General features: G+C 45.4%; 1 protein-coding gene across 2 annotated transcripts in view; it reads right to left on the reverse strand.

Annotated features, from left to right (window-relative positions):
* Positions 1-13,995, reverse strand: part of C8A (complement C8 alpha chain) — a 348,185-nt gene that overhangs the window by 16,659 nt on the left and 317,531 nt on the right. For both annotated transcript variants that reach the window (XM_069232593.1, XM_069232592.1), the window contains one exon: positions 3,300-3,522. In XM_069232593.1, the coding sequence (XP_069088694.1) occupies positions 3,300-3,522 (223 nt within the window). The remainder of the gene's footprint in view (positions 1-3,299; positions 3,523-13,995) is intronic.

The following is a 13,995-nucleotide window of genomic DNA, read 5'->3' on the forward strand; positions in this document are numbered from 1 at the left end:
GGCGGATATACCACCTACCGTATTACGAGTTCCATAGGATATAATGGACTCGTAATACGGTCGGTGGTATATCCGCCACTTTTGGGACGGTTTAACACCGTCCTCCAAAGTTAGAATCAGGCCCTGTGTGTTTGAAAATGCCACTTTTAGAAAGTGAGCATTTTTTTGCTTAAACAATTTCTGTGACTGCTGTTTGTGGATTCCCTGCCTGGGTCAGTTTGACAGTTGGGCTGGTTGCACCTCTCCCTAGACCGTTACTCAAAGGGAGCTGGGGTGTATTCTGCATTTTCTGATGAGCCATCGGTTCTAGGAGGTAGGGGAGGAGTGGTCACTTACACCTGAAAGGGCTCTGCCTGCCCTCATACAATGCAGTCTCCAACCCCCTGGTGTGTGTCTGGGGCCTGGGCAAGTCAGGATTTCACAAACAAGAGAGACTTTCCTCTGAAGTAGGCCTACTTCAAAGGGCAAAATGGGTGTAAGAAGGGCACCCAAAACCACAGACTTTAGAACATTTCTGGAAACCAAGAGGAACCTCTGTCTGGAGAAGAGCTGAGGAAGAAGAGCTGCCCTGCCTGTGACTGTGCTTTGTGGAGCCCTCCTGCAGTTGCTGCTTCTACCTGTCCTAGAGGACAAAGACTGGACTTTGTGTTGCCTTTCTTCTTGTGAAGAACTCTCCAAGGGCTTGATTTAGAGCTTGCCTCCTGTTGTTTGAAGTCTCAGGGACAGCAAAGACTTCTCTCTGCCAGCACCTGGATCCTCTGCTGAGACTCCTACTCTGTCAAGTGGTGCCCATCCAGTTCCTGGGATCCTGAAAGGAGAAGCTGGCAGCTCATGAGTGTGAAATCCATCCACCGACCGCCGTGCGGGGAAAAGATCAGCGCGACTCCGATCTGCGGCTGAAAAATCGATGTGCTACTGGCTTTGCGGCTGAAAATCGTTGCTTGTCTGCAACGCAACCGGAAGATCGACACCGCGGCTGGTCAAACAACACGCAGCATCACTGACGGAGGCTGGTGAGATCACAAATCGCGCTGCGTGGTTTTCAGTTCATTGAGCGGCAGGATTTCTGACGCAAACATCGCTGGCCGTGTAAAAATGACGCAAGGCCTGTCTGGACCCGAGAGTACGGTTTGAATCGACGCATCGCTCTCCTGCAGAGAGAAGAAATGACGCACGCCGACTCAACTGAAGGAGAAACGACGCATGGTCTCGCTCGTGAGTGATATTGATGTATCGCAAGCCCGTTTTGATGCACACTCACCTGTGCGGGGTTATTTTTGACTCACCGAGGTACATTTCCCTCCTAACAGCGTTAGCGTTGTGTTTAAAATTACATGAAGACTCTTTTTGGTTTTTAATTGATAACTTGACTTGTGGATTGTGGATTGTTGTCGTTTTGGTCTTGTTTTGTTTAGATAAATATTTTCTATTTTTCTAAACCTGTGTAGTGTCGTTTTGTAGTGTTTTCATTAAGTTACTGTGTATGTTGGTACAAATACTTTACACCTAGCACTCTGAAGTTAAGCCTGCTGCTCGTGCCAAGCATCTACGGGGGAGAGCGGGGTTTAGCTGAGGGTGATTCTCTTTCACCCTGACTAGAGTGAGGGTCCTTGCTTGGACAAGGGGTAACCTGACTGCCAACCAAACACCCCATTTCTAACACTTAGGATAGACCCTGAAAAGCCCCAAAGGCAGGGTGCAATGCATTTAAAAAGAAGAACATGTCCTGGTAGTGAAAAACTCTTTAATTAGTTTTTCACTACTGTAAGGCCTATCTCTACCATAGGATAACATTGAAGTTACCTTATTACATTTTATAAGTGTAAATTGCAAATGGAAACAGGTAGTCATTTCAGGCTTGGTGTCTCCGGAATCACAATTTAAAATCCTAACTAAAAGTGAAGTCGGATTTTGAATTACAAATTTGAAAAACTGATTTGTATGCTTTGAATTATTGAATGAGGTTCAACAGCTTCTGTAACTTATTTGACCTGACAGCTTGCATTCACATCACAATTTCAACACTTTATCGCCCGGATGAATTATTACTCTCTGACTAAAGATGTTTCTGAATATAGTGACTGCTTGCAATATAGGTAAAACAATAATTCCAGATGATTTGTTTTTTTTAATTATCCTTTTCCCTGCAAAATAACACTTGAAGAGTGAGTCAATTATTTTATGACATTTCTTGCATGATGAACAAATCTCATCCAATTTTGCTACTTCATATTCGCTGTGACATGGCCATTTTTTGTTTGTTGAGCGGTCCGCCAGCCTGCACGGAGGGTCTCAACTCCATACCCCAGAGAAAGAACACCCGCTCACCTGGAGATCTCACCTGCCTGTCAAACATCTCAGTAAAAAGACACTTATTTGCTGGGACAGCAAGTACACTTTCATCACAGCTAAATGGCGAAAGGGCCACCCTGCAGATGCACGCCGACTAGAGTTCATATTTTGCTTCTTAGTAATGAACCCACAAAGTAGAGGTTTATCTGTCAAAAGCAAAGCAAAAAAACACTCCACCGAGGGTGTTTTCTCCCAGCACACGGGTATTATTGTTTTTTGCTTTCCATGCGAGGCAACTTGTCAGTTAAAATATGCATCAGGGGGAACGCATGAAGTAGGATGGACATCCTAATGCATGAAAGGAGAAGATGTTGTAGTGAATCAGTTGTGGACTTTGACCACCAACGAGCAGGTAGCAGTTCCAGTGGATGTCAATAAGCAGTTATCCCACCTTCCACTGAAACGGAGGAACCGTGAGTTTGGAAAGCAGGCGAGAGAACCACCAACATTAAGAGACAGAACAGTAGTTCTCTTGTCTCTAAGCACCTGAATCTTTACCTTTTCTCTGAAGTTTGTTTCGACTTTGAGATCATCTGACTGTACTTCTGTCTACACGGTGACCCATTCACCATACCCACTTGCATTAAGGTTATAGACTGGCTGACAAACCCACATGGAAATAAAAATAAATTATGGAAACCCCTGTCTAGCCCAGCAGACTCAAAACTAAAACCGCAATTTGTATGCCTGAGTGCAAACGCATGAATAGCAAACTCGAAAATTGTGATTCAGAAGCAGCCGCTTATTTATTTTAATTGCATAAAACATTCCCCCTCTATCTACGGCGAGCACATGTAGCCCACCACGTAGTATGGCACACAATAGAGGTTCATTAGCCAACCGTGCAAAAACAACTGCTCAGCATGTAATCTGACCAAAACCGTGCAACGGAGTTATTCCGTGAGATGTTTTGAAACGTTCATTTTGTTTGGAGATCCTTTGCATACCTGTCCTTGAAGTCTTCTCGCATGCTACACCATCAAACTGATTTGGACACTGGCATTTACAGTCGGTCCCGATAAGTATAGGTTCTCCATTATTCTGGCATGGTCCGCAGCGACACGCATTGAACTCATACAAATATTCGTCCAGAGCTCGTTTCAGATTCCGTTGTTTGGCTTCGATGTTTTCCAGGTTAGATCTTAGAAGGATTTCGTGTATGGGTTGGAGCTGTAAACAGGTGCAACATAAGTGACAGGTTAGATTGGCTGCGTATTGCTTCAGCCAGGAAAAAAGAGTTAGACTTCAGAGAATGCTTTTTCAATTGTTGTATTTATTTATGTGATTGTTAGCTGCAACATTGCCTAATGCCTTGTGCATAAAACAAAGCTGTGTCTCATTGACGAATCCCAGCAAGGTCAAATCATCTGTGTGGTTGTTTGTGTTTACATTCAAAGAAAATGTGTCCCATCGTGGATGCTGAATTTTCTTCGTGGGTAGGACTCACAATGTATGACATGTGATGATTCTCTTCTATATTGGCCCAGTAAGCACAGACATTTAAAGATAATGTTGCCGAGGTCACTTAGCAGTTAAAAATAATACACACATTTCTTTGTCGTTTTTCCCATCGGCTACTCCAGGCTTGTTATCCAACAAACTCGAGAAAACGCCAGTGATCATTGGCCCTGTCTTGCCAGTGCTTGTTGCTTGTACTGGTTTTAAAAATATGGCATAAGCATGGACACAGCCAGGAGCAGTGCCAGGCAGTTAGGAACGTTATTTTTTATTCCTCCAAGAAGGTTGCTACTGTGTGTATGGAAACAATATCGAAGCCTTGTTGCATGTATTGGAAATCATGTCAGGAAACCTTGGAACGTTAGTTTTCTATACTTATAAAATGAAATCCACATTGCATCTACATGCAACATGATGGGCACCTTCAAAATTTACACAAAAATAAAATGTCAAGGTGGCCAGGTGCAGCTATAGGCTTTTCCAGTGCTGGCTCAACTTTCCAAGCATTGGCAAAGCCAACAGCGACGAGCAGGACACTATGGGCAGAAAAAAAAGGGTGAACACTGACAAAGAGACACAAAGCTGCCATTATGTTTGGTGTCTGGGGTGGAGGGGGAGGGCAGGGGAACTGGCGATGTCTGTTGTGGTAATTGGGTGGAAAGAGACAGCACATAGTGAACATACATGGGGAGGAAGAAAGCAGGAGAGAGAGAGTGTGGAACGCCCACTGAGGACATGCAGGGGAGAAATTGTAGGAGAGAGAAAAGAGCGCAGAGAGAGGGAGAGCGCACAATAACAGAGAGAGAGAGGACATGGCACCTATCCACTGACAATTAGGGACTGTCACCCAATAAATGCGAAAAACATTCACACATGTCAGCCGTAGATATATACATAAAACCAATCGAAAACAAGGGTGAAGCCTAAATGCTCAAGGGGCGAGACTCCCGCAAAAATACGATATCATTTATCACCCTTTCAATCAACAGAGTCCATAAAACTTTTCTTTTCTATTGGTATCTCTTCTTCTTCGTTCTCGAGGCTTAGAGATACAAATTCGTCAGTCCAATCGTCATTGACTGCATATGCCCATTCTGGACCGGAATATCTCCTATTCGGTATCCTTTTCCTTTTCAATTTTGCTTCTCTTTTCGATTCTGCCTCGCTGGTACTTTCCTCTTTTGTCAAGTCTTTCCCTTCACTTGAGGTTGGTACCACGACAGACACTTCCTTTCTTTTCTCTTTCACTTTTGGCCTTCCTCCGTCGTTCAAACTTTCTTCAGTCCTTTGTTTTACTGGTGATATACTTAGTCTCCTCTTTGCACCATGTCCATTTGATGGACCTGCGACCCTTTCTGTGGAAGCTTGAACTTTTTCGTTCTGTCCTGCCTTGTCCCCTCCTTCTGGGGAATCGATCACGTTCTCCTTTTCTTTTTCTGTATCGTCTGCTTCTGGGAAAGCCCTCCTCTGATCAGGCTCTCCTGCTTTTTCACCTTTTTCGAGCCCTTCGTCACCGTTACTTTCGTCAGGCTCTGTATCACTTTCAGCTGCTTCAGGTTCCTTGTCACCCTCAGCTGCTTCAGGCTCTTTGCAACCCTCAGCTGCTTCAGGTTCTTTGTCACCTTCAGCTTCTTCGTCGCTGTCTGAACTTTCTCCTTGGTCTTCCCCAAGTGAGTTTGTCTCTTCGTCCTCCAATAATATCTCTCTCTCTCCTGCTTCTGCCTGTTCGCTTTCAGTTCGGTTTTGTTCTGTCTCAGCACTCAGCACTGTTTTATCAGGCACTGGCAGTTTCAGCGCTTCAACTTCTTCATCTGTGGGACACAACACTTTCTTTGTGTGACTGGCGTGAATCCAGTTGGGAACCCCCGCACACTTCACAGCGGTAGTTGTCGTCTGGATCACTTGGAAAGGGCCTTTCCAACGGGGTTCCAGACACGACTTCCTCACGTGCTTCTTTACCACGACCCAGTCACCTGCTTTCAGTGCGTGTCCTGGACCTTGTATCGGTGGCAAGGTGGTTGCTTCCACCTGGTGAGAGAAAGAGCGAACCACGTCAGCCAGACCCTTGCAGTAGTCTAACACCATATCATCTGTAATATTCAAAAGCGCGTTTGCGGGAACTGCAGGAAGTCTCATAGCCCTGCCCATGAGAATTTCGTGCGGAGACAATCCAGTCTTTCTATCAGGGGTGTTTCTCATTGACATTAGCACCAAGGGCAATGCGTCAGGCCATTTCAAATTTGTCGATGCACATATTTTCGCCATTCTTGATTTCAGTGTACCATTCATCTGCTCCACCAGTCCTGATGCTTCAGGGCGATAGCTACAATGCAGTTTTTGCTCAATGTTCAGCGCTTCGCAAAGTAACTTTATCACCTCGTTATTGAAGTGACTTCCCCTATCTGATTCTAAAGAGATCGGGAATCCGAAACGTGGTATCAACTCTCTCAACAGTAGCTTTGCAACTGTAAGGCTGTCATTTCTACGTGTGGGGTATGCTTCAATCCAGTGACTAAAAATGCACACAATCACCAACACATACTTCAGACCTCCATGCACAGGCATCTCAATGAAATCTATCTGCATTCGACTAAACGGGCCACTTGCTCTACCAATGTGGCTCGCGTTCACAACCGTTCCCTTCCCCGGGTTCATCTGCTGGCAAGTGACACATCGATGGGAAACTGCTTCTGCAGCTTGACGAAATCTGGGGTTAAACCAATCAGTTTTGAACAATCTTATCATGGCATCTCTCCCTAGGTGAGCTTGCCCATGATAGAACCGCGCAAGCTGTGATAAGAGACTGTTTGGCAAAACAAATTTTCCCTCATTTGAAACCCATAACTCGTCTGGTCTCTTTATACACTGTGATTTAATCCAGGAATCTCTTTCGTCCTCCCTGACGTTATTCTGTAATGCTTTTAATTCATCTATTGTATCTACGACCTTTAAAGCAAATGCTTCAGCTGGTTCGAGTTCTGGCTCACTTATCGAATTCCATTCATCCCTGAGTAATATACAGTTCAAGGCACAAAATCTTGCGACTTGATCCGCATATGCATTTCCCAGAGAAACATAATCCTGTCCTTTTGTATGAGCACTACACTTTACCACTGCAACTTCGGCTGGCATTTGAATGGCGTGTAACAATTCCCTTATTCTCTCCCCGTTTTTCACTGGGGATCCTGAAGAAGTCAGGAAACCTCTCTGTGACCATAGTTGTCCAAAGTCGTGCACAATCCCAAACCCGTACTGACTATCAGTGTAAATGGTGACTTTCATCAATGCAGGCAGTTGACATGCTCTTGTAAGGGCTACAAGTTCTGCTACTTGTGCAGAATAGACTCCTTGAAGCCAGCCCGCTTCCAAGACCCCTGTTACAGTACATACAGCATATCCTGCTTTCAAAATTCCCATCCCATCTCTTAGACATGAACCATCAACGAAAACAATTTGGTCATTTTCATCAAGCTTAGTATCCTTAATGTCAGGTCGAGGTTTTGTGCAAAATTCAGTCACCTGAAGGCAGTCATGCTCGACGTCTTCAGCGTTCTCAATTTCAGCATTTTCACCAGGAAGCAAGGTTGCTGGATTCAACGTAGTGCACCTTTTCAGCTGCACATTCGGTGAGCCCAGAATTATCGTTTCATACCTTGTGAGTCTTGCTCCGGTCATGTGTTGCGTTCGGGAGCGGGTCAAAAGTATCTCAACTGAGTGAGGGACCATGACTGTTACTGGGTGTCCCATCACTATTCCTTCACTCTGAGTGAGGCTGATACCAACTGCTGCTACGGCGCGCAAACACCCTGGAAGTGCTGCTGCGACCGGATCCAAAGTAGCTGAAAAATACGCTACTGGTCTGTTTACGCCACCATGGGCTTGAGTCAAGACAGACAAAGAACATGCATCACGTTCATGACAAAACAATGTGAAAGGCTTTGTGTAATCAGGCATACCTAAAGCTGGAGCCCTGCACATGCATTCTTTCAATTCAATAAAAGCATCCATCTCATCTCCTTTCAGCTCAATTTGATCCAAGGCATCCTTCTGGGTCAGTTTCAGTAATGGCTTTGCTAGAGTTGAGAAGTTGGGAATCCACTGGCGACAGTAGCCCACCATTCCCAAAAACTTCCTCACCTCCCTCCTTGTCTTTGGTGGACTCATTTGAAGTACACTTGTTATTCTTTCCTTCATTATTCTCCGTGACCCTTTCTCTATCTGGTGACCCAAGTATTTCACTTTCTTCTGACAAAACTGCAATTTGGAAGGAGACACCTTATGTCCATTCCTTCCTAAATGGTTCAGTAGGGCAATGGTATCGGCTGTGCAGCCACTTTCTGTCTTTGATGCAACCAGTAAGTCATCAATGTACTGTACTAGGGTTGACTCGAATGGCAATTCTAATGCCTCCAAGTCTTTCTTTAGAATCTGATTGAATATTGACGGTGACTCAGAGAACCCTTGAGGAATTCGACACCAACTGTACACTCTGTCTAGGAATTTGAAACAAAAGAGGAATTGGCTGTCCTCATGAAGAGGCACAGAAAAGAATGCTTGTGACAAGTCGATGACTGAGAACCATTCGGCATCGCAAGGGACTTGAAACATTATCACAGCTGGATTTGGTACGACAGGGCAACACTTGACTATGATGTCATTTATTTTCCTCAAGTCCTGCACTAGTCGGACCTTTCCACTTGGCTTTATTAGTCCCATTATTGGTGAATTACATGGACTGCTTAACACTTCTTTCAGTACGCCCTGTTTTACATATTCGTCAATAAGTTGGGCAACTTTCATGAGGGTATCTTGTGCCATGTGGTATTGTGGGGTCTGGGGAAAGATTGCATTGGGCTTTACAGTCACTTTCACTGGTTCCACTCCTTTCATCACTCCCACCTCTTTCCCTGTCATATCCCACACTTCCTTTCCGACTGTTTCCCGTAATTCGGCTGGAATATCTTCTTCAGTTATCATCGGGAAAAGACAAATCAGAGGATACTCTTCATCAACAGTTTCCATCTCATCCCCCTCTACACTGTCCTCTTCTTCCCCATCACTGCTCGTCTGGATTGTTATTCCCTCGTTCGAACACATGATCGAACAACCCAATTTGCACAACAGGTCTCTCCCTAACAGTGCTATCGGGCTTGAGTCACATACCACAAACTGATGCACCCCTTGATAGTTACCGATGCTGACTGGTACCGGATCTGTTATTGGGTTCGTCAGGTGCCTGTTTGCTACTCCCACCACTTGAACTGTCCTCCCTGAAAGTGGCAAATTTGGTACTTCACTGCTCTTAACAGTTGAACGTGTGGCTCCTGTGTCAACCAAGAATGAAACACGATGACCCATTACTCTTCCCTCTACGTACGGACCCTTTTGATCAACTTCCAAGGATGCTGCAAGCACACAATCTCCTTCTTCTTCTGAACTTTCACTCTCCCATACATTGTTTATTCCACTCTCACTGTGTAGTGGGAACTGTTGTACTGTGCCATTTGTACTATTACCTGACCCGAGACCTGTGGAGGAACCATCACTTGCTGCTGACTCATTGGTGCCAAAGGTATTTGCATTTGCTGATTAGGTACCATGGGTAACTGCTGTTGCATTGGCTGCATTTGCGTCATCTGCATACGGGGCATCTGCATCTGCTGCGGCTGCATAGGTTGTAATCCCTGCAACTGATTTACGGTCTGAAAATTTGGGTTTGGACCTCTCATTTTCGGTCCCCTCATTGTCTGAAATGCATTGACATCATTGTTTTGCTGACCAACACCTGCACCTGCACCTTCCTGCACCACCATCGGGCACTCGCGTTTCCAATGACCGACAATTCCGCACATGTGACACGGCATCACCTTCTTCATTGCCTGCACACCAGTCACAACAGTGTTCAAATCCGGACCATTATTCACAAAACCTCCTCTGCCTCTGCCTCTGGCCTGTGGCTGAAACATCATATTTCCCTGCAACTGCGGCTGCGGTTGCGGTACCTGCTGTTGGAACCCTTGCATCCCTTGCAAACCTTGCAGACCTGTCTGGGCTGCTTTAAGTTGCATCATCATCACCTTCTCTTTCAACCTTTTCTGTTTCACTTCAATTTCGTCGCTACAGTATTTCGCATAATTCAACACCTCATCAATCGGTTTCGACTGCCAACAAATCAAATGCGACTTTATCATCTGACTTATCTCTGGTCTCAGCCCTTCCACAAATCTAAACACGAAATGAAGCATGTCCTTCGCCTCTATTGTTTCCGTGCCGCTGTAGTTCTTAAACGCCTTCAACAACCTCTCATAGTAACTATGAATCGACTCTTTAGCCTCTTGGGCCGTTCGATCGATCTTCTGCCAATCCACATTTTTCGCAGCAACCTTCGTCTTCAAATGCTCAATCACCTTGTAGTACAAGCTCATCACCATAGGTGATGGTGCACCCGTATCCCTGTCTCTCTCTGGTTCACTTGTCGGCCAACCTACAGCTCTTTTGCAATCCTCCCACAAATCTGCCGGAACCACAATCTCAAAGAGGGTGTTCAGGTCTTCCCAGAGACATTTTGCAAGCTTCACAAACCTATCAGTCTGTTGATACCATTCAATCGGCTTCTCTCTCAGTTTGGGAAAATCATCCGTAAATGACTGAATGTCGCTTCTGTGCCATGGTACATGTATTAATTTTCCCCCTGCTGTCTCCCTCATTGGTAACATGGTTACTGCCTCGCTACTCTGTGGTCTTTTCTCATTGAGCTCTGTAGCACTGTCCCTCCTCTTTTCCTTTCTCTTTACCCATCTGCTTTCCCACTTGTCTAAGCACCTCCACACTTGTGCACTCTGCAGCAATTCTCTAAGGTGCGCCTTCATGCCTGCTGACCTCATGTGTTCAAAATCTGTGGTCCCAAAATCCAATCTATAGCTTCTGCTCAAGTGTTTTGTCTTGTCTATATCAACCCCGTTTTTGTCAGCTATTTCCTGCAAGCTTTTATGTACCTTATTCACTTCCTTCGTAATCCTGGGACATAGATACCTCAGCTCTTCTTCCGAGTAGGACTCTAACCTATTCACACCCATAGTCCCTTCCACCAACTCTTGTGCTTCCATGTTCAACCTGACCCTATTCAGATAATCTTCTCCCTTCCCACTGGCTGAACTTTGTGTGGAATTTAGACTGTTGAACCACTGTGTCAGCTGTTGCGCATTCAACCCCATCAGTGTAGCATTCACATCGACTGCCATTGATGGTTGCGGCAACTTTTCAGTATTCGATGACAGCGGTATCATCAGTGGGGGACTCGACCTCACCAGTGTTGACTGAGCACATATGGGACTAAACTCCATCAAGGATCCGGATCCAGTTGGCTGAGCCGCTATCGGAGTTATCCCTGGAGTGTTTTCTATGCACCTCCTTTCGGTCCCATTCTGCAGCATTGATCCCTGACCGCTCATACCTAAGTTAGGCTGACTGTACAAAGGTACCGGTGGACCTACAGTAATGGGTAGCGATATCGCATCTGGGTTTTGTCCATTTCCCATGTTCTGAGGCATGTTCATTCCCACACTATGGGTCATCATTGCCGGCATGCCCATCTGACTCCCCGTCATCTGAGCATGTGCATTTCCCCCCTGCATCTGCTTTTGAGGCATCAGAAACTGAGTTGATTCAACTTGTGCCAATGTCGGGTTGTGACCATTCTGTACTCCCCTTACGGTTGGATCTAGAATCATTCCTGCACCGTTGTCACTGCTGTAGTACCCTGGGATCTGCGGCTGATAATTTTCTGCTGGTTTCAACATGGGCACATCTGGATATATTCTCCTCACCTGCGGTATCTGCGGGGTGAACAGTAGACTCGGGTCCTTAGATCCCGATGAAGCCCCTGAACTCTGAGTTTCATTGTTCTGTACAGATGCCGGAGGGGCAGAACTGGTACTTGGACCTTGTCCACTCTCTGCATAAGGTGGTGGGCGGTCGTTCAGCAATTGCATGATTAACTCCTCATCCTCTAACTCCTCTTCCCTTCTCAACTTTTCCTCGTCCTCTCTATCCTTGGAACACCTCCTGTTTGTCTTACAGGTAGCTTTCTTACCTGTCTCCTCTTCTTCCTTAGTAATTGCGGGAAACAATTTTATCCCCTGCAGTACATCTGACCTCCACACCTTCTGTGCATTATCCCACCTAGCGTCCGCTAGTGTCTTTTCTACCTTTCTTATCCTGCTCTCGAACTTATTTTGCTGTTGCTGTCTAGCCATCAGTTCCCAAATTGCTAGAGCCTCAAACTGTGCTGGCCTTGGAGGTACCTTCATGTCGTACATCGTAAATCTCAAATTCTCTAGTATCCTTATATTGAATGTCCCATGGATCGGGAATGCTACGCTCCCATGCTTCTCTGTCAGCTTGTGCCATTGCTTTAGCCAAAGGCACGGAGCTACCCCTTTTTCCTCCATTACAATGTAAGCTGGTGTACCTTCGGGCGGCGTCTCCTCTCCTACGCTCGCTTTAATGTAAGACTCCCCCTTCATCGCACTCCTTAATGCTTTAAAAAAGTTCATTTTCTCGTCTTTTATTTCACTAAATTTGTAATCAATAGGTGACTTTAATTCCCGGAATACTCTTCGCTTGCCTTTCCCTTTCCAATCGAGCCCCACGGACTGCGTCCAATCCGTGCGCGACCCTTCTTTGCAACCAACCTATCCCAGCGCGGCTCCTAGTGACGTCACACTCACACACACTGCGGCTGACAAAGCCTCGCGGCTAGTCCTCCTTCACTCAGCTCCTCTCGAAACAACTTCTTGCATGTGTCGCGAGCTACCAAAAAATAAAACAGATCTGTCGGTTTACTACAGGAAGGGTAACACAATCGCTTCAGGACCTTAGGGATTTTTCACTAGCCTCGGCAGTTATTCCATCTTTCTCGGTCCCCACGTTCGCAAGCAAATCTGACCCGCAGACCTACTCTCAACTTGTCAATGATCTATTCTAGTGCACTTAGAATTTTGTCAAAGCCCGAAGTCGAAGTTTCTTTCACTCCCTTAACACACTTACCGACTCGTTGACCACGCCCGATCAACCTACTAAACCGCCCAGACCACAACATAAATCAACATACTCCGGAGTCTCTTGACCTCGCAGGGCCCGTCTCAACAACAACAACCACTTTTTATGCACAAAGCGCCACACGCACATGAAGTTCGACGACTTCCCTACTCTCACACTCGGAGTCGCACCTCCGCTATTTCTATGAAGTTCGACGACTTCCCTACTTCTACACTCGGAGTCGCACCTCCGCTATCCTCTAAAAGAAAAAAATTCCTCGCAACCTTTTCACCCAATCTGCAGCAATAAGCTGTGCAAGCGCAAAACCCTATCTTCACTCATACCATCACTAGTACCGCCAACGCTGATTCCACACCTCCGTTCTCTCCATTCGCAAGCTCCGAGATCCCGGGAAAGTCGCGGTGGACCTAGCCCATCATCATTCTGTCAATCAGTTTTACCCAAGAAAAATCTAATTCAACTTCTCGAGTGGAGTGTCAAAAGTCGAAACCGTTAATTCAACACCATGTACTTTAAGAGTACGGGGTCCCAAAAGGCGAAACCGTCCTCTGCTACCATCTACTGATAGAGCGTTCCGCATTAATAATTTACCTGTATTTGGACGCTCTTTAGGCCGATGAATCTTTTGGCTAAGTGGGACCCACGACACCCTTAATCAGTCAATTTCGTTAAATCGATAATCAATAACGAACATAAGCAATACCCTGATCAACATAACACTTAACAATTAATCCAGAATACATTTCGGCGAACCCTGACCTTTCAGTCAGGAATAACCACACCAGTTTATTCAAAGTTAGTGAATTTATTTCCCTATATTATCAAAGCTAGCACAATATAGATGTGTCTCAACACCAAATGATAAACATAAATGAACATTAATAGCTGTCCATAACGACGAAACAAGTGCAATCTATGCAGCATTTGAATAACAAGGCATTCGATAATAGCAATGCAAATCACTAATACTATGATCTGTAATGAGCTAATTGCATACATTTAGTCAGCATAACAAGGTCTCAAATTGCATCGTGCAACAGAAGGAATCCTCATCTAACCTCAAATTAGCATCGGCATGTGGGACTTCATGCAAAAACAATTTAGCAACATTAATTTAGAAAACTC

Source organism: Pleurodeles waltl, chromosome 4_2 (assembly GCF_031143425.1).
Source record: "Pleurodeles waltl isolate 20211129_DDA chromosome 4_2, aPleWal1.hap1.20221129, whole genome shotgun sequence".
NCBI classification, from domain to species: Eukaryota; Metazoa; Chordata; class Amphibia; order Caudata; family Salamandridae; genus Pleurodeles; species Pleurodeles waltl.